This window comes from Helobdella robusta (assembly GCF_000326865.2).
Source record: "Helobdella robusta unplaced genomic scaffold HELROscaffold_4, whole genome shotgun sequence".
NCBI lineage: Eukaryota > Metazoa > Annelida > Clitellata > Rhynchobdellida > Glossiphoniidae > Helobdella > Helobdella robusta.
In genome coordinates, this window is record NW_008704902.1 from 689,185 (window position 1) to 711,902 (window position 22,718).

Here is a 22,718-nt window from a genome sequence, read left to right on the forward strand (position 1 = left end):
GCAAAGTCCAGTTGACACACTCATTGCTGTGATAGGATATTACATACGCAAATTAGTTTTCATTAATTAGCTTATATTATGTTAATTAAAAGGGCAAGAATTTGTTTGCAATCGAAACAAATCTCTGCAGTAGCAGGATTAGGCGATTTTAACCATTAAACCACAATGTGAAGTCAATCGGAAGGGTGACAATAGTTGTAATAAGTTTCATTATCATCTTTTTCATCATCGTTCTCATTTTTTTTATAACCATCATCTTCATCATCATCTTCATCATCCTTCTCCTGATCATCATTATCATCATCAGCACCATCTGCAGCAGCAGAAACAACAACAACATTTTCATCATCATCTTCTTCATCGCCATCATCATCATCATCTTCATCATCTTCTTCATCATCAACATTAACGTGAGCTACTGTTACATTCATGATGATTGGTTTGGCGACGTTGACGACGATGATGGCAACGGTGATAATGTTTGCAATAAAAGTGATGAAGATGGTGAAGAAGACGATGATGATCATGAAGAGGAAAATGATGGAGAAGATGACGAAGATGATTATAAAGATGATAAAGATGATGAAAAAGAAGAAGTAAGAGATGATTATGATTAAGAAGATGGTGATGATGAAATGAGAAACTCATATTACGTTTTTAAAATGTTTCAAAAGGTTCTAACGGGACGGGCAATAAGATAACAACAACAACAAAAACAACAACAACAACACAACACCAACAACAACAACAACGATGACGACGACGACGTTATTGATGATGATGATGAAGGAGAGGATGATGACGAAGAAGAGGATGATGATGAAGAAGAGGATGATGAGATGTGAACTGTCAAAGCATTTGACGTTTAATAACATTACTTTGTTTGCTTATAACTCCAATACATGCGTCAGACGTCATTGTCATTACAAACAACAGCCACACACGCCATACCATCCTCACCAATGATAACATCGTCCCATCACCTTTGCTATCATTAACATCACTTTCATCTTTAACACCACCATCATCTTTTTCACTCAATGATGTTTCATACTCTCATGATATTAATATAACGTTTTAAAACAAGAATGAATACAATTCAACAAAAATTTATACAATGCTAGAGTGAGCGAATGTCTCGTGACAGTAATGTAATGTTATCAAGCAAGAATGATTTATCATTATACAATGTTAATGTTATGTTATTGTTATCAATAATTTATCAAATTAACTTTAATATGCAACGTTAATATACAAGAATAGTGCTTTATAACATTAATATAACATTAGATATATGAACTAAAGATAAAATTAATATAATGTCAGATATTACATAACATTAATATAGTGTCATATATTACACAAAATATTACTACATAAATAACATAACATTAACATAATTACATAACATTAATATAACATTAGTCATTAAATAATGTTAATGTAACGTCAGATATTATTACATAACATTAATATGACGTCAGATTACAAACAACGTTAATATAATGTCATTGGGCAAACACTACATGACATTAATTCTTGCTGTGACATGCACTTGGATGGGGCTTGTATTTCCAATTATTTGCAATCAATGGCTTCGACTGACATCGTTGATGTTTACAGTCAATATTATCGACTATTTATAGTTGGATTATTTATTTGCATTAAGGATTCTAAATTATTTTTCTGTAATTTTGTACCGTTAGTCTTATGGCTGTGTAAATTTGTAGTTATTGTTTTTGTTATTTGTCGTTGTCATCATCATTGTCATCGTCGTCACCGTCATATTTTTTAATATTATTGATCTATGTAGCAGTAGTAGAAGTAGCAGCAGTTGTTGTAGTAGTAAAAAATAGTAGTAATAGTAGTAGTAGTATTAGTAGTAGTAGTAGTTGTTGTATAGTAGTAGTAGTAGTATTAGTAGTAGTATTAGTAGTAGTAGTTGTATAGTAGTAGTAGTAGTAGTAGTAGTAGTAGTAGTAGTAGTAGTAGTATCAGTAGTAGTATTAGTAGTATTAGTAGTAGTAGTAGTAGTAATAATAGTAGTAGTAGTAGTAGTAGTAGTAGTAGTAGTAGTAGTAGTAGTAGTAGTAGTAGTAGTTGTAGTAGTAGTTGTTGTTGTTGTAGTAATAGTAGTAGTAGCAGCCACTTACCACACATAAACGGCTCGGTGATTGCCACACGCACGCGCAAAATAAATCAAATTGGTCGAAAAGTTTTTGTATCAAGTTTCGATTATAACTAATTGCTGTCATTATCGTTAATTTGTATTTTCAGTTTTTTTGTTTGGCTACGTACAAAAGGTGTTTATACCCAATGATAGTCAGATGTTCACAAATTCGTATTTCGCTGATACCCAAACATGTATATCTAATGATATATGAATAAAAATCAGCAAAATCTATCAAGTTCAATAGTACTCACATATTTAGCATAATAACAAATGTTTTACATAATTTTATTTATTAATTATTTTATTTGAATGTATTTAATTTCAAAAACAAATTTGATCATCAATACATCCTAAAATCAAAAGTGATTAGATGCCATGTCGTCAGCTCCAGAGACATCATTTTGAAAATTAACGTCAACTTTATCGATACTATGACATTTTTGGTACCATCAACATCTCATTAACGATGAATACATCTATGATAGCATTAATTACCGAAATCAACAGCTGCAGTTACTACAACAATTAATTACATTAAAGCTATGGACGGTTTGTAGTAAATTAAAATATATCCATTTTTGAAATGAATTGAATTGAAACAATCTTTTATTTAAATATCACAATAATAAATTACTTATATATATAACCATTCCATATATATATATTCTATAAATTCTACCAAATTTTTGTTACAATATTCTATAAATTCTACCAAATGTATATACGTATATATATATATATATATATATATAATATATTATGTAATATACCCTCAATAAATACGTCATTGGTGATCCATATTATTCGATTGCCTGATAAGTAAATTCATTTGCTGCTAATGCAGTTTTAGCGGTGGAATTCGTAATGAAGCTAAATAATGGTTTATGATGGATGATAGAGAGATGGATAGATGGCTAGATGTATGGATGGATAGATGTATGGATGAATGGATAGATGCATGGATGGATAGATGTATGGATGGATAGATAGATGGGTGGACAGTCATCATTCTCACTATCATTAGCACCGTTATTTTCATAACTATTTTTACTAACATCATCACCAAAATCATAATCTATTACCATTATTATCATCATCTTCATCGTCTTCATTGTCATCGTCGTCATTCATCGTCATCATCATCATCACCACCATCATCATCACCATCACCACCATCATCATCATCATCATCATCATCATCATCATCCTCATCTCTATCATCATTATCATCATCATTTTTGTCATCATCATCATCATTTTTGTCATCATCATCATCACCATCCAGGATCTTCTATTCTCGTATCCCGACATTAAAACTATCAACGGAAGCGATCAGTTGATGAGGATCAAGAAGAATCTTGAGGACATATTCCTCTCCAGAGTCAACGCTATATCGGTTATGATGATGATGATGATGGTGATGACGACCTTGATGATGACGATGGTGATGATAGTGGAGATAATAATGACGTTGTTGTTGATGTTGTTGTTATTGTTGCTGATGATGGTGATGATGATGATGATGATGATGATGATGCTGTTGTTGCTGATGATGATGATTGCGATAATGGTGAAAGCTATGATAATGGTAATGACGTTGTCGATATTGACGATGATGACGTCTAGGATGACGACAGTAATGATGATAATGTTGCAGAAGACGATGACGGATGACATTAATGTTTTGATAATGCAGATGGTGATGGTAATGATAGCGATGGTGATGGTGTGACCTTAAATGATGATAGCAATAACGATGATGTTCGTGATGTTTCTGATGATTGGGTTTTGCCCCTCACGGCAGGAGTGAGTGGTTTCGGGTGATTGCTTCTAATTGGATGAGCGCGCTGACCTGCTTCAAATGCGCGTTCAGCCCAACTCCAAAAGACTCGTACATCTCAAACTTTCGGCCTGAAGTGGATGCAATTTTTAAATCGTTACATACTAAAAAATAAAAATAAAAATTTTAGTTTTTGCTATATAAATTTGATTGCCATTTAATCATCATATAATGATGCTAAAAAGTGGTTAAGAGTCATAAAAAGCACAGCAGTTGTGATGATGACTACGACAATTTTAATAATAATGTTGATTATGACATTGACGGGGTGATAATGATGACAATGATGATGATAAGGATGTTGATGATGATATTGATGATGATAGTGATGATGATGGGGGTGGCGATGATGATGGTGATGATGAGGATGCTGTTGATGACAATCATAAAGCGCGGCTTGATACAACTGCATGCTGCCAACGTGCAGTTGTGCTTCCGTTTCATGTTTGGCAATCAACATCTGTCTTGGACACCATCATCATCATTCTCATCATCCTCATCATCATCCTCATCATCATCTTCATCTCATTAACAGTAGTTACAGATTTTCGATTGACTTTGCAAAGGAAAATATAATGTTCTGTATTAATTATTTTCATGTAAATTTTTCTGAAAAATATCATTTGAAATATACACCTGTAAAAATTATGTATAAATACGTACGTACATGCAGTATTGCTTAAAATAATAGCCTTTTTAATTATTAATTTTATTACAATTACATTTGTATAAAAAAATCACATAAGAAATTACTAATGGTCATTTGTTTTGTGCATGAGAAACATTTAGAACATGTACTAGTAGAAAAAATCTTAATAGCCTTAATTTTTTATAACTCATTGTAGATTAATGACATACATCAAGAACGTACTTCGTATGTCAATGAATTATTATTGCTGGAAGGAGAGCATGTTTTATACAATTTTATACATACAGAATGCCAACAGTTCAGTAGAGTTCAATGGATGTGCAATGAATAATTAATTATATATTAATGAATGAATCTAATCTAACTATTTTTCAAATTTAAAATAAGAGATTGAATACATTCAAATACGAACAAAACAAATAGTGAATTCATGGAACTAACAACGATTAACTTTACAACATCATCAGTAACATCAGTATCATATTAAAGACATCAAGAGCAACATTTTAATGACATTAATTACATTGCTAACAACATTAACACCAAATACACCATCAAAATAGATTTTGTGTTGATGCTGTCACCATATTGCCTATGAAAGTTGCCCCAAGTTTATCAGGTATCAAACGGCAATAACATTAATACAATCACATCAACATTAATAACAACATCAACAGAATCGACAAAAACATCAACTACCTCAACTACAAACACAACAACACACACGCACGCGCGCACATATGTACAGAAGTACACGCACGTAAATAAAACACACACGCATAAACGTGTCATAGATGTTTCAATAGAGACCCGAGACTACATAGGTTGATGCATTAAAAATTTAGCACCATTGAATATAGGGTGCTATAAAATCTGTGACGTCACGATGACGTCACGTCTGACATTATTTAGCTCTGTGATATGACACCGCATTACGGACTTAGGTCGTTCTTGATGTCATGAATTTTGTTGGCGTCGTTAATGTTGTAGAATTGAGGTCATAAATGATGTTAATCGTGTTGCTGTTGTTTGTCGTTTATGTTGTCGTTTATGTTGTTGCTGTTGTACTAAACAAGATGATGACAAAAATAAAAGTAACGATTTTATGTTAACGTTCTTTTGCTGAGGTATTAATGTACTTGAAAAAAATGGGCCAGAATTTTAGATAGGATAATTTTGTTGTTGACGCAATAATGTTGTTGTTGACGTAATGATGTTGTTTTTGTTGAAGTAATGATGTTGTTGTTGACGTAATGATGTTGTTGTTAACGCAATAATGTTGTTGTTGACGTAATACTCTTGTGCCTGAGGCAGTAATGTTTTTGCCAACAGAGTGATGTTATTGCCGACGTGATGATGTCATTGATGAATTGTTGTTGTTGTTGTTGTGGTCTAGTTGAAAGGTCGTTGCTCTTTGATATAATTTAATAAACTTTTTGGCGTCATGTATGATTTTAATGGGTTATTAGTGTCAATCAAAGCTACTATGTTGACGTTGTCACAGTTACTCTCATCCACTCTATCATCATCGTCGTCGTCATCACATTATTATCATCATCGTCATCGTCATCATCATCATCTTCATCATTTTCGTCGTCATCGCAAGCGTCTTTTTCTTCTTTTTCCTCATAATCAACGTCATCATCATAAACATCATCGTTGTCATCATCTTCTTCATCATCATATCATCATCAATGTCAAGTTATCTGCATCTTCATCATCATCATCAAACTATTTGATATGATATATTTTTCAATATTAACGCCAAGAAGATACAAGTTATAAGGCTCATTTACTTGTGATCAAGATTATAAATTTTCATTAAAACTCCTGTCAACATTTTTAATGCACATTAGTAAGGAAATTTTCTGAAAAATTCACTTTTTTTCTCTTTAAATATTTTTATATAAAATATTAGATTTTGTTAATTTTATTATTAACATCATTACTATTACAACTGTTGCTGCTGCTGCTACTACTGACGTAACTAATACTAATTTAATTATTTTGAACGGCAAGATAGTGTAACGGTGAAGCGCCTGGCACCTCTATTGCTGTGACCGTATTCGATTACAAAGAGATCCCCACCGTTATGCATTTGAAAATTTTTAAAGAGACATTGTATTAAGCTAATAAATAAATTAATAATATAATAAATTAATAAATTATTAAAAATTATTGTTGTTGTATATATTATTGTAATAATATTATAATTTTATTGTTATTCTTATTATAGTTTTGTAATAACCATGCGAAGAGAAATCATTTTTTTCATACCGACAAATGAATAGCCGAACATTTCCTCTTTCATGTGCGTTCGTTGACATCATTAACCGAGTTTTTTTCTTCAAGAAGCCATTCAAAATCTTTCTTATAAATTCAAAATAACTCCAACATTATGCTGTAGTGTAATTTGAATAATGAATGACTCAATTGGTTTGTATATTTGAAATAGGATAATTTAAAAAAAACCAAGAATAATTACCTCATAAAAATTTAGACTAGTTCTAATAAAAATGTTTTTTTGCATTCTAAATTTTCATTTTTGAATTAACTAAATCTTCTTTTATTGATTTTTCAATCTAAAAATTTGAACAAAAACATTTTGAATATAAACTAAAGATTCATTCAAGCTTTCTGGGAAATCTAAAGAATCAATCATGAAACAAATTGTGTCACAGGTTTTCTTTCCCAGACCAGGCTACGTCAATGGCGTTTGCGAGAGTGGATGGATGTGGGTGTATCAATGCCATTTGCACTGCATGCACACGTCTGCATCTTTTTCATACGCCTACAGCCTACAAAAAACGCTTGAAAATTTTGAATAAATTTAAAGAATACTTTTTAAATGACAAATCGTTACCAAGAGAGTTGTTGTGTGTGTGGAAATTTTAATCTCAATCGAACCTTAGAGTTGGATGAAAAATTTGCTCTGAAAAAATAAATTAATCATGAATGTAGTGGGGCTATGCGTATCCATAGGAGTAATCAAAGAAATTTTTTTGCGTAAAAAATTCTCACAGATTGAAATATTAACAGGAGCAAAGGTACAAGGAACAACAGCAAAAACATTAACTGAGCCGAAATAACTACTGAATTAACATCGTAATCGCATTATTAATAAATAAAGGCAATACAATCACACTAAAACAACAACAACAACAACAACACCACCACCACCAACAAAAATAACAGCTCAAAAATGTACATGGAAACATTACAAACGCCACTATGGCCTCTTACCTGCATACTTTATCGTTGCATGCCAGAAGTGTTTTCGCCACATTTCATAGCATCTTTCAATTGCTTGAATGATGGAATGAAAAAAAAAGGAAACTAGACAAAAACAAAAATTAACGCTGCTAAGATGTGGTTTTTGAGAAGAATTATGAAAATTAGCTGGACCTTTCATACCTCCAATGAGGATGTATTTAAACAGTCCGGTTATGAAAAGAGGAAATCACTACAGATAATCCGACGTGACAGTTAAAATTTTTTGGCCACATAATGCAGAAGGAAAAAATGTCAAATATAACAACTACTGGAAAGATTGCAGAGAAAAGAGATCGCGGTCAACAACGAACAACATTCGTGAAGTCCTTGTGTCACTTGTTGATTATCACTACATTTCAACTACAACAAAGTCGATGGTCGCCAATGTCCTGAATGGATGAGGCACGAGAACGAAAGAAAAGACAAAATCTAATAAATGATCGACCAAACAAATGAATGATCGACCAAACAAATAAACGAATCATTGATATGAAAGTTAGATGATTGGTTAAAAAGATGAAGTTGACTGATCGAACAAATGAATCATTTCAATGAAACTGCTACTAGAGGAATATTTTTGCGCCACACTCAAATTTTTCCGTGTGTAATAGAGAAGAATGAAGTAAAAATTATGTTTTATCACTTTAAAGAACGTGTAAAAAATAATAAAAGAACTAATCGGTCCCAAATTGCCACCAGCTTTTTGGCGAAATGAAGTTAAGGTGGTGTGGGAAATGGAGATAGTCATGTGAATAAGTCATCAGTATTTTTTACGCGCTGTCATGCTTAAAGCTGTATATGATAGGGCCTTGTGCGGCCAGTTATGATGTTGATCTGTTTATATACTTTATGTTTGTTATGTTGGTTGTTGTGTTATTGATGCAGAATTTTGTAGTAGTAATGGTGGTAGTATTAGCAGTATTAGTAATAGTAGTAGTAGTATTAGTAGTATTAGTAGTAGTAGTATTAGTAGTAGTAGTAATAGTAGTAGTAGTAATCGTAGTAGTAATAGTAGTAGTAGTAGTAGTAGTAGTAGTAGTAGTAGTAGTAGTAGTAGTAGTAGTAGTAGTAGTAGTAGTAGTAGTAGTAGTAGTAGTAGCTGTCGTTGTTAATGTTGTTTTGCTGTTATGGGAGGGTTGTATTTTTTACAGCGTTTTGTTCAACTAACATGCAGTTTTTTCTTTAAAAACGCAGTTGTTTTTTAACAAACTGAAAAGTACTTTGGCAAGTTTTATAGATAGTTCAAATTTCAGTTTGCACTTCGTATTAATTTTTCCGAACGACTTTTGAAAAATGAAACGAATGTTGAAGTCCTTTGAAACAACTGTCTCTGTGATAGTAACATTTTAAATGAAATATTTAATAATTTAAAACAACAGCAACAACAAAAACAACAACAACGACCAAAACAAACATTCAATTGCAGAGCCTGACAGATATGGCGCAAGAAACATTTGCCAACTACACTTACGACCAAAACATCCAGGTAGTTATTGTTATTGTTTTTGTTTTACTATATACAAATGCATAATAAATATGTACACACACCACACACAGACACACACACACACAAACGTACATGTATACATTTATTATGTATATATGTATGTACACATGTATGTTTGTACCAACGTTTGTGTGTAGTACATGAGCAAAATGATGTGAAGCGTACAGAATTATGTATGCATGCTTGGATCATCTGATGAAAGTAACCATCTTCTTAATTCTATCTCAATTTTAATTCGGTTATTGGTAAGGGTATGTTATAAAAAGGTGCTCTGTATCTTTAATCGGAGAAGTGGAAAGTACACAAACGTTTAAATGTAACTTTAGCATGTAAGCAGTTTTGTGTACGTCAGAGCTACGTAATAAATAAAATAATAATAACGATAATAACGATGATTAAGATTATGGAGAAAAGGATGAGAATATTAATAATAATAATCATAATAATGATGATGATGATGATAACAGTGAAGATGATAGTGATGAAGATGACGAAGATGATTACAAAAATGATGATGACGATTTGGACTAGCGAGGACAATGATTTAAATTCACTTTCATTGATCAGAAATTGGAAGTTTTTTTTAGCGAAAAAACTGAAATAAAGTAAAAAATGAAAAATAGATTAACCTCCATTGTGTGTCGTTTTGATAACAACAACAACAATTTAAACATTTGATTGATTGTTTGTGCTAATGTGTTTTGTTGTTGTGGGTTGTTGTTGCTATTGTTTGACTTATTGTTGTTGTCGGAACAACAACAACAACAACAACAACAACAACAACAACAACACAACAACAACAACATACCGAGTAAGATGAATAGAATGAACTAGACGGAAGAATTCCTACCATATACTCACATGATGTTTCGCTTTGAACTGCTCAGATGGATGCACGATTTATGGAAGGAGTATAAAGTTGCCGGATAGAAAAAAGACATCAGTAATAAATTTAATTCAACGGCAATAATGACATCAACAATAGCAGCAATAACATTAACAGCAAAAAACAAACATAAAAATTGTCGTCACAGTAATTTTTCTTATTACATAAATTATTTTCTATTGTACCGGCAACAAACATCTACAGCATATAAGACAACAAGCAAATCTAATCGATACATGTTTTTCTGTTAGATAGGTAGGATGTCTTTGTATTCGAACCCAGCCACTGCAAGACCACACCGACACCGACGCCATTAACCATGCACCTTCGTAATCTTACCAACAACACGTTAGCAAGGCATATTGCTACAAAATCAACAACATCACTAGCATAAAACCAACCAAAATCCAGGTCATGATCGTTCAGTGCAAAATTTATTCATCGTCATCATTATCGTCATAATAACAATCGTCCTAATTATCGCTACAATCGTAATTGTCTTGTCGGCCTCATCATCATCATCATCGTCATCATCATCATCATTGTCGTCCGTCATCATCATCGTCGTCGTCATCATCATTATCTATACCATCATCCTAATCCTCACCACCATCTTTCTAACTATTCAAATCATAATTTGCATAATCCATCAAAGTTATCATCTTGATCATGTTCATCATCGCTTACATCATGAGGTCGAACATCATTCACGACCAACCATTGATGTCACATAAACTGCATTGGCATCATCATCCGTAGTCATGTCATCAATCATTACTAAATCATCTTTTCCATCATCATCTTCATCATCATCCTCTTCCACGAAATCAACTTTCATTCACTGAAATCTAACATGAAAGAGATTTGCCAGCATCTGAATATCTCATTACACGTACTCCAAATGAAGAAAAAGTATTATAATGACAAAAGAAAGAATAAGCGCAAACGAAACATTAAAATGAGTAATAACTTATATCAAAATGTGCAATATACATATAGGAAATGATGCAGTAAGGACACAAATTTATGCGCTGAACCAATCCGATCTTATTTGCTAACAATTATGCGATATGTGGATCGCATAATTTGCTGGATGATACTAAAATAAAAAATAAACCAAAAAAAACCACATTATCAGAAAGCACGGATTATATACGAAACAGAAAACACAATACAAAATTTTTTATGTCCTAGCAAATAACGTGAATTGATTTATAACGCACTGCAAATGTTTGATCAATTAATGTGCTGACTGCAAAATGAAACACGCCATTACAGCTTCTGTTAGCTTGCCCGATAATTTCGCAAAACTCAGCCTAGCATCACTTTGTATCTGTATCATTTTGTGGTTTATATCCTTTTTAAAAGAAAAAAAACATGCAGATGACACATATAGAAATGATACAAACACACACACCCACACACACACACATACATGTAGATACTCAAATGAATGTACGTACACAGAGCAATACGCACATAAACATCAGCGCTCATTAATTGGAAAGTGGGTTTAAAAAGTGAGAGTGCCTGTCAGCTGCATGCCGACCTGCATCCAGTATATATACGTGTCAGGTCAAACTTACATGTATATACATATATGCATATATATATATACATATATATGTGCATATACGTATGTATGTAGATAGGTCATCTTCATAGAAAATTGCACTTACGTTAAGTTGGAAAAGTGATGCAGTGTTTGGATTTATGCATATGCGTGTTTTGTTTTTGGCTAGCCTGAGATATGAATAACATGAAAAATTATTTAAAAAAATAATAAATTATAAAAAGCAGATTTAAGCGTAATGATGCACAGCAATGTGAAACAACACGTACGTACACACACGATCTAAACTCACATAAACATAACACAGACAAAATAGCACACATTTACGAATTAACATTCACACAACACAAACACAGTTCGACTATCCGAAAGCCAAAAAACTTGACGACAGTTTCGAACTGGTTGAGGAACCGTTCTTCCCAGACGATCTCGTCAACCTGACGCAGAGCACTGTTCACGTGCCCACCAACGTCTACGATGAATGTTGGTTTTTTTGTGTGTGATTTTACGCGAGGCTCTCTTCTATTTCACTTACTTTCTCTTTTCATACTCTCTCTCTCTCCCTCCCTCCCTCTCTCTCTCTCTCTCTCTCTCTCTCTCTCTCTCTCTCTCTCTAGCTTTGTGAATATTTATATATGTTTATTTTTATGAAGTTGCGTTTGCGTGTAAGATTCTGGGAGTGTTGAAGTTTTTTCACAGACGTACACATTTTATCATACGTTGATTTTCATCAATTAATTTATTGATCTCTGTAGACGAATATTTCAACCGGAACAACCAAAGTTGTGTAGGCATTTTCACGGAAACATGAACGTTTAAAAATAAAAACCTGCTTAGGAGGAAAATATAAATTAATACCACGAGCATGACTTGCTGCACACACCACACACGGGCGCACTTACCACACTCACACGTACCACTCACTCACACATACACATACAACACACACGCGCATATCACACACATACAACACACACGTGCACAAACTTATTTAGCAGCATTCATATTTTTAATTATTCATTGTTTCATTTTTCACGTTGTTGTATAGTAGCATATTATATATTATATATGAATGCTTAATGAGCCGCTGGTTGGTCGTTTTTGGTCATTCAATGCCAATTTTCAGCTTGGTACCAACGATCACCAAATCACAAGTGACTTCAAATTTTGTGTGGTAAAATCTCACATCAAATAATTAAAAAAACTTTTTCAGTACGAGTAAGCTGTGCAATGAAATTTCACGAGTGTACTTTATATTTTGAAAAATAAAAGAATACGTAATTCGTTGGCATTTTGTATTTGTGATGACTATGAAACAGGATGTTGAAAAAAGTAAACAAACTGGAAGGTACGTCAGAAGAATTGTTGTTGACTCATCAAAGAATGCAAATATGACGTTTAATCTCATTTCCTATTCATTTCAATTTTCAATTAACACAAAATTATTCATGGAATACCATTCAAAGATATTTTATTGATTGATGATAAATATTTTTGGAAAAACATTTTTGAAGAGTTTTCGACTGAATTATACTATTTCACCTAATTAATAAAAATTATTTTAAAAAATGACTGTTCGGCATTGTAAGCAAATAAATTGTAGATAGGTGTATAACGTAAAAAAATGGTTCAGCACTTGATAAAAAAAATATTTTAAACGTTAGAAAAACAAACGGATTGCTTAGCAAGCTTCTACAGAATCTGCAAAATATTATCAAATACGTACCTACTTACGTGGTGGATTCAAACTAGACTGGTATGATGAACAAATTTATAAACAATCCAAATATGTGCAAAATATTGTGCATGCATTGATTTCTTCTGGAATGTAATGTGGACTTTAATTAGATCTGACCTGTTAAAAGAGTTAAAACTCGAAATTTGGTTATCAACATTTGAGTGAAATTGTAAACAAATATCACACAATCGAAACAGTTTCAGAAAAAGCAAACGTAAAAATTACCAAAAAATGCTATAAGACAAACAAACAATCAACGAAAAACCCATAGACAAACGCATTGCAGACATACACAGCTATTTCACATGCAGTTAGAGATGCAAGTAGAAACTGAAACGATGGCGTCATGCGAATGCAAGCGGTGGAATTATTTTGTGAGCCAATGTTAATGAGGTAATGCATGTTAAGTTTGCTACCGTGCTTAAAAGTTTTATTTCAAAAGTTTAAAAAATACAAAAAACATTTTTATGAAAAACTGTAGTTGCACGTTTATAATTTTATCATTTTATAGACAATTTTTTAATCCACTATTACTAAAAAGTATGAACATTTTCAAACAATTTTAAAAAGACATCACTTCAACATATTCCATTAGACATCCTAACCATTCTTTCTTACCAACATTGCAATCTTCAGAGTTACCATATTCACAAACATCACAATCAGCATCATCATTTTCAGGATGATCACCATCATCACCATCACGTTGTGATGGACATTATTATCATCATCGTCTTCATTTCGTAAAGCACATCCTCATCATCATCCTCATCACCACCACCACCACACCTCATTGCGTCCTTTGCAGCTGCTTCCGTTTTGAATGGCGTGGCCTTCAGTGAAGCGCTAGATGATGTCTTCAATTCCAATCGTAAGAGTTTCTCCACGATCAGCTGGCAGTTCTATTGCAGTTTTGTTGGGTTTTTTCGCATCTATCCAGGTTTTTATTTCAATGTTTCGTTTTTGTCAAATTGATTAATTAAACAATCAACAAAAAACCCATAGATGGTTCGAGAATGTCTATACGTTTATTTACCAGCGTACATTTCAATATATTTTTACTATTAAAATGACGTCATTTCCGCCAACGATTTCGCAACAGAGTGTCAATCCAATTTTAATAATTCTTTTGTCGTTGTTTAGAGAAATTATCATTTTATTAAACCAAACAACAGAAATTGTTACGCTTATGATTTAAAAAGTTATCAACAAAAAAATGTATAGCTGGTTATAAATGTTATGTTATGTTATAATGTTATGTTATAATTTCAATGTTGAACGCGTGCATTCCAACCAGCTATACATTTTTTTGTTGATAACTTTTTAAATCAATTTTCTGTTGTTGGGTTTAATAAAACCTTGACAACAATGAAATTATAGTTTGAATGAACAACTGAAAATATATACAAGAAAACGTTGTCGGCAATGCGGCCCTCATAGTGAAAAGTTTGCCCACCTCTGTCTTACGTCCATACACTTGTCATTGACAATGAGGATGGGTTGATCGTACAAATAAATAAATAAATAATGGGTTTTAATAATAGTACATTTAATAATATTACATTTGATTTAATAATTTTATTCTATTTTATTTTTAAAAACATTTTATCACAATTAATTCTCATTATTTGATTTTGGCTTTCGAAAAATAATAGAGTTTTCATTATTATTAGAATTTTAATTAATTTAATTGACCAACTAACTAATTGAACGTAGGCATCTCATGGGGGAACAGTGACGAAGCCGACCAATTCGACTGTAGGACCAGATTATGGTCATTTCAGTTTTAAACCTTTTCAAATTATTTCCATTTCTTACAAAAATCTTATTTGATATAACCTTCAAATCCCATTTTAAATTTATTCCACTTTAAAAAAAATGTATTTGATAATGTCTTAATATTACGGAGATTATTTAAAAAGTAATAACACGCCGACGGCTCGCTAGGTATATTCAAGCTGCTACGTCGTCGAAAGACGTCATCATCCTGGTGGACACGAGTGGGAGCATGACAGGACTTCGGATTGAGATAGCCAAATCAACCGTCATCAAAATTCTGGATACTTTCAATGAGGATGACTACTTCAACGTCATCAGTGTTTGTCATTGTTTTTAAGATTGCTTATTTTTCTACGTAATAAACTTTTTTCTGAATATATAACTAAATGTTTTTATTATAAAATTAAAAATGGAAAAATTTAAAATGAATGTCTAACCAAAGTTTTTAGTGTAGATGTTGTAATTGCTATTAATTAAAAAAAAACAAATGAAGTAGACACCAACAAATTAAGTGAGATAACGAAATTGATTGTATTATGTTGTTGCTGCTGAGTTAGCGCGTGTGCGTGTGTGTGTGCGTGCGTGTGTTTATTTCCACGTGTCAACCAGTAATTTGATAACAAAAATGGGATGGTTTTCTTATTCAAGTGGAAATAAAATATTATCCTGTTAATTTATATTTGTAATGGGGTGGCATTTTTCCGACGAGAGAGCCTTGCCTAGTCATTTTAAATTTAAAATTTGATTTTTTTGTTTTAGACTTTTTTTAACAATTTGTTAAACAATCACAATATTTATATAAAAAAATAATTTCTTGAAGTTTTCAGATGAGCCGGATTATTTCGAACCCTGTTATAACAATTCTCTGGTTCAAGCTACGGTTCGTAATAAGCAGGTACTTATCTGAGACATTCTTCACACACTTCCTTAAATAAACTTTGAATTTGAACATTTTCCCATATGGAATTATTTATATGAAACAAAATTGAAATAATTAATTTTGTAAAAGAAAGTTGTAGACGCTCTGAACAGAGGAGTGAAAACACACAACATCGCAAATTACGAAAAAGCTCTGACGACTGCATTCGAAATTCACGCCAATGTAAGTTGGGAAGAATTATTTCTTAAAATTTTATGAAGTTTTAAAATTTTATAAAAAAGATTGAAAATTTTATAAATAAAATTAGATATTTCATAAAAAAAATTAGAAATTTTAATGAGAAAAGTATTTTCCCGTTATTAAATCCCCACCATTAGCTCAGCGCAAAGTAGCCGGTGCTAATTTTAAGACAGCTATGTTAGTGATTAGGCTTTTTACAGATTTTTACGAAAGTTTTATGTTCATTGTTTACAAGCTATGTTGTTAAGCTTTATAAAATATTCAATATTTATTTAAAAAATAATTTTGTTTACGTTAATAATTTTTTATTTTATCTTGTCACGGCTTTTTGAGAAATTATGTTCATTGTTGAATTCTACTGATTGAAACAACTGTTGAAATTTAATTTTGAAAATTGAAACGCATTAACCAACACAAATGTCTTTCCATAACTAAAAAAAAATAAGTTATCATTATGTTAAATTTAGATTACAATTAATTTTATTTAGAATGAAACGTTATCGTATTAAAAATTGTTTAATAAACGTAACAATAAACTTTAAAAAGAATCTATTACCGCGAGGAAATGAACATTTCCCAAACATCTGTCTGAACGTTTTATTCTGCAGGTTTGTTGAAACATTCGCACAGCAGAACGTAGGAAATTGATTTGCGAAACGATTTGAGACATTTTTGATATTTATTGAATAAGGTATGACAATCATTGACAATCGTTGATGAATGTCTCGCAACATTTTCGCAGCCGTTGCACGAGGCTTCAAAGCATTGCAAGAATAATTGAGTATCAATCATTATCCGCGCCAGTTGTCTACCGCATGCGTAATCTACTTACAGCCGGATGAATGCTTAGGAGGAGTGCATCGCTGATCACGGATACATGAACATTTTCTTTAAAAATATGAAAAATAATTTATTGTTTTAAGAAACGAAATCAATAATAAGTAAAATCATAGTTAAGTAAAACTTCATCTTTTTACAAATTTTATTTGGGCGCGAAGATAGAAATTTATTCAAATCACTTTAGCTGCCAAAACAAAGTTTTCAAGTTTTCATTTTTGTATTTCAAATATTTTTACATCTGACTTTTCAAGTTTTGATGAGTTTTTTTATGTTCTACAACAATTGAAGAATTGAAAGAACATGTCCGAGGAAAACAAACAATCCTTTTTCATTTATCTTCCACTTTGCGTTTATTGAAAATATCATTGAAAAGAAGAAATTTGTATAAAACACTTTTTAGAAAACAGTTTTCTGCATGCAATTATGGCCTGGTTAAGCAGTTAGACTATCAGGTCTAATGCTCTGAAATGACCGGTTTCAAACGCAAAGAGATTCTCATGTTTTAAGCACGTGGCAAACAGACATTGGCACGACAGAATTGAAAGGGAATGAAAATCAACACTCAAATGAAGCACTCAAAATGACAGCGCATCTAATATTGATGTGGATACTGGCTATGCATCATTCAATGAGCTTCCACGCTGAGCGAGCACCCTTCTACTCTTGCAGCAAACAAATGCATCATAAACTGTCTGTTGCAAGTGCAAATGAAACTATCCAGTGTGGAATGATGCGGAATGCATCGGTAGATTGAAAATAATGGCAAACATCGTTTTTTCATTGTTCACCAATTAATATAAATTTTGTTCACGCTATTTTCCCTGTTGCCAAAAAATTTCCAAAACGTTGACTAATTTTTCGCTTTTGACTTCTTACCACATGCAAACCTTCATATTTGGCTGATAGTTAAGTCCATGAAAACTTTTCTATCATTATTTGTTCAACAATGCTCGTTTGATTCTTAGATTCTCTATTAGATAATGTTAGTAGACATTTTCTTGAAAGACTTTAGCTGTAAGTAAATATAATTATATAAAAAAAGTAGGTTTGTCAAAAAAAACTGACAAGCGAACATTAGAAAAATTTAGCAAACGTCCCTTGTCTTCAATTTAGTTGCACAAACTCATCAACCTAACAACACAATTCGACAAAACGCAATGGATTTATTAAACATTTTTTGGCATTAATTTGTTGATATTTTTCAAATTAATTTGATTTTTAAATTTCAAAAACTCAATAATATTAAAAAAACTCCGCGGTATATTTCGCCGTACAAATTGAAACAGAAACAAACACGACCAAAAAAATATATAAGCATTTTTATTTGACGCTAATTAATAATGATCCGACATCTGATGAGAAATTGGAAAATATTCTGCCAAGCGATAAAAATGAGCCCGAAACAAATTTTTGTCCAATACAATACAAATGTTACTTGCGTGGACAAAAAACGTTTTGAATTAGCCTAGTTTGGTGCTGTTAGTAGAAAGCGTAAAGACCTTAGAAAGCCCCCCTTGAAAACGCTACTCAATTTGAAAACTTTGCTGATGTTAAGGAGCAAAATAAAAGTTGTGTTGATATTTAAATCTATTCATGTATTAATACGTACTTGTAATTTCTCAAACAAGTACAAGATAATAAACTACGCATGTGCAATTACAGGCAGAGAAGAACAGTCTGGGATCGAAGTGCAACAAAGTCATCATGTTGATCACTGACGGATCTCCGTCTGACTTCCGCGAAGTTTTCGAAAAGTACAATTTTCCTGATAAAAAGGTTTCGGAAAAAGCATGTTTTGTTTATTTAGTTATTAATCAAATACTTTTTCACAAAATTATTTTTATAAAGTTAATAAATTGCAAGTTTATATTAATTAATTAAATAAATTGTTGTGACGTAAGGTGCGGGTCTTCACGTATTTGATAGGAAGAGAGATTAGAGACACAACTCAATTGAAATGGATGGCATGCAACAACAAAGGCCAGTTAATGTGTAGTTGTCCAACCAATCAGCTAACAAATTACTCACTCATTCAATCTCTATTCACCTAAAATTTTAACTAATGTTCCACTTAATTACCTAATTTATTTTCATTTCTCTCCTAAATAATTGTCCTCCATTTTTCTCAACTTATCTATTTACATGTTTCGTTTTTGCATTTGTGGTAGACCTACTATATTTAAAACTTTATTTTGAAATTGCAATGGGAAAAACTGAAACAGAAAACAAAATATTGCGTGGTTTTTTTTATGGTTTGACTTAATGTATCAACTTGTTCACGTTCATTTTAAACAACTAACTACAACGAATTTGTTTTATCAGTCTTAAATACTTAACTGTGGAAGAAGAATTTCAACATAAATAAATTTGAGAGTTGATAAAATAGAACGAATGCTTTTGAACAAACAGGCTACTTTTCACATATTTCCACACTGGCTGACGTCTATGAACACGTTCAGGTATGGTGAAAGATAAATGAGTGGACTGCATTATTGATTGCATACGTCATTTCTTCATTTTCCATCAGCACTTACTTATTTACAATGTTTTCTCAAGTTTTTCTACCCACTTTTAATATTCGTATTGAGTTTCGCTTGACTTTGATTGATGTCGTCTCGTTTATACATTCGTTGAGTGTGTATGTGCCGTATAATGTCAATATAGATTATTTGATGAATGATACTTGTTCTGACTAATACTTATTCGTTTGTGTTTTATTTAATTAAAAAACTACACTGCTGAACTTAAATAACATAAATAAAATTAGTCATTAAAATTATATTTGGTTGTCGAGTTAGCATTCAACCAACAGGATTACATCCGCGTCTTGAGTCGACCATTGGTCATAGGTCGGTACCCGCAAAAAGTTTGGACCAACATCTACGGAAATGAAAGGGTGAGAAATGGTTTTTCTATTTATTTTTCAACTAAATAAAAAATTATTTAAAATTACAAATCAAAAGTTAATAACTTTATTGGCATGAGAGTTTTGTATTTAACTCCGGCGAAAGTTTATCATAAATATTAATTTTAGGGTTTGTTTAAATTTTACCTGCAACATTTTTTCAATTAAATAAATAAATTAAGAAAAAGTTTATTTTGAAAATAAATTTTTAAAAGACCAATGAGTTAACAACGACTGTTGCAATGCCAGTATACGACATCAAGAATGCTTCGGTCAGTGGGTGGTTTTCGGTAGAATATTTACAAGCTTTCAATATGAAATTATCGTGTTTATAATCATGTTCGTAATCAAATTAATAGTTGCAAAGTAAAATATTTCATCTTATTTCATGAACCTCTCTAAATTTCTATTTCTCAGTACAACGATGGCAATCTGCTGGGCGTCATTGGAACAGACATGCTCCTCGACGTCCTAACAAATGTCCTGCCTAAGCATCAAGTTTGTTTTCATGCTGTTGTACCTTTGCTTGCATCTCCAAAAAAAATACATACAAACTTCAAAACACGCGAACATACAAACAAACTTTGATACACACGTGTTCACATGTATCTAACATATAGCTTGGAGTGCAAAATTACCCGTTCGCAATAACGAACAATGGATTCATCATCTTCCATCCTGATCACAGACCTTATGTTAGCTTTTAATTATTCCATTTTTAAATTAAACTAACGAATGCCATTTCATTTTTCTTATTATTTTTATAACGAGAGGCAGGGCTGGCCTTAGGTAGTAGAAGGCCCTAGGCAAAGAAAATTTGGTGGTCCTAAGTGACATTTTTTTAAAAATGTGCACAAGAAAATTTTACACATTTAAAAAAATTTCAACCTGAATACGTTTGTTTTATGGTAAGTTCTTGCTACATAATACTGGGATTAGTAAAAAATAAACAGTTAGGTATATAAAATTAATTCATCGTAGGATTTCTAAAAAAAGTTGTTTTAATCTGTATTGCGAAGTCCCTAAAAATCTGAGGACCTGTATTTTCAGTGTTATTATATATGTTGCAAGACATACACTTGGTAATTGTTGGCAACAAGTTTTTTCCAAATAATCAAAAGTAAGAATAATCGTTCCATAATTAAAATTAAAAAATATTTTTTTACCAGCACAATGGCAAATTGAAACCAAATTACAACAACTTGGATATTTCTGAAGTCGAATTCATTGATGACGGGAAGGTATTTACTTAATTTTTTCCCACTTTTATTTTAATATATTAAAATTATTTCTCAAAGTTTCAATTTTTATTCTTATTTGTTTCTTTTACTACAGGCGTTATCATTTTTTTGTGTGGATTTTTAACTTTTTGAGACATTACTTCGTTAATTTTTAGGAAAATTATTATTACTCTTCTGTGAACAATTGTTTTTTTTGATTTATTTAAAAACCTTTGACAACTAAAAAGGTCATCTAAAAAATCATTTACTTACCCGCACGCAGTTAGAATTCGACTCAAGAGAAAAATTTTTGCTACCCGTAAGTCAGTTTTTCATTATTTAATCATTTATCTATGATAGTTATTTAACTATTTTAATTTATTATTATCAAAGAATCGTTAAGAATTTTTTAGCTAAACTATCACAGAATCTTTCCCAATTATAACATTATCCGTACGTTTTGCAACTGATTGTGCTAATCCTCGCAAATTTATGTTAATTCGAGATGAGGCAATATTCATTTAGTAGCGCTTATTTTTATCGTTGCTCTCTTGGCTATTGTTATCATTATTATTATTATTATCATTATTATTATTATTATTATATTTATTATTATTATTATATTTATTACTTTTATCATTGCTCTCTTGGCTATTGTTTTTCTTGGCTATTGTTATCATTATTATTATTATTTTATTATTATTATTATTATTATTATTATTATTATCATTATTATTATTATTATTATATTTATTATTATCATTATTATATTTATTATTATTATTATTATTATTATTATTATTATTATTATTATTATTATTACTATTATTATTATTATTATTATTATTATTATTATTATTATTATTATTATTATTATTGCCGTCATCGTCTTCATCGTCATCACTAGATTAGGCAGAGCATGGTTAAAGGAGAAACAGGGAAAACGAGATTAAGAGTGAAAGTGGCCCTTGATGAAATGGTAACTCATGAATGAATGCGTGAGTGAGTGAGTGAGTGAGTGAGTGAGTGAGTGAATGAGTGAGTTAGTGATTGAGTGAGTGAGTGAATGAGTGAGTGAGTGTGTGAGTGAGTGAGTGAGTAAACAATAAAATTTTAAAGAATAGTAATAGTCCCATCTAAAATTCGATACGAACAGAGAAGAGTTGCCATTCGTGACACGTCATATTACTACCAATCAGTTAACTATACGCCATT

The 22,718-nt window shown here is 31.5% G+C and overlaps 1 protein-coding gene across 1 annotated transcript; it reads left to right on the forward strand.

Moving 5' to 3' along the window:
- Window positions 1-12,332: 12,332 nt before the first annotated feature.
- HELRODRAFT_67485 (hypothetical protein) lies at window positions 12,333-22,497 on the forward strand (the record flags this gene model as incomplete). Its single annotated transcript, XM_009024329.1, has 15 exons — window positions 12,333-12,384; window positions 14,448-14,579; window positions 15,356-15,413; window positions 15,587-15,737; window positions 16,239-16,313; window positions 16,739-16,825; window positions 19,050-19,154; window positions 19,280-19,370; window positions 19,788-19,837; window positions 20,191-20,274; window positions 20,499-20,555; window positions 20,701-20,781; window positions 20,904-20,978; window positions 21,453-21,524; window positions 22,411-22,497. Coding segments are annotated over 15 exons (1,257 nt in total), but the record flags the coding sequence as incomplete, so codon positions are not given.
- Window positions 22,498-22,718: the final 221 nt, after the last annotated feature.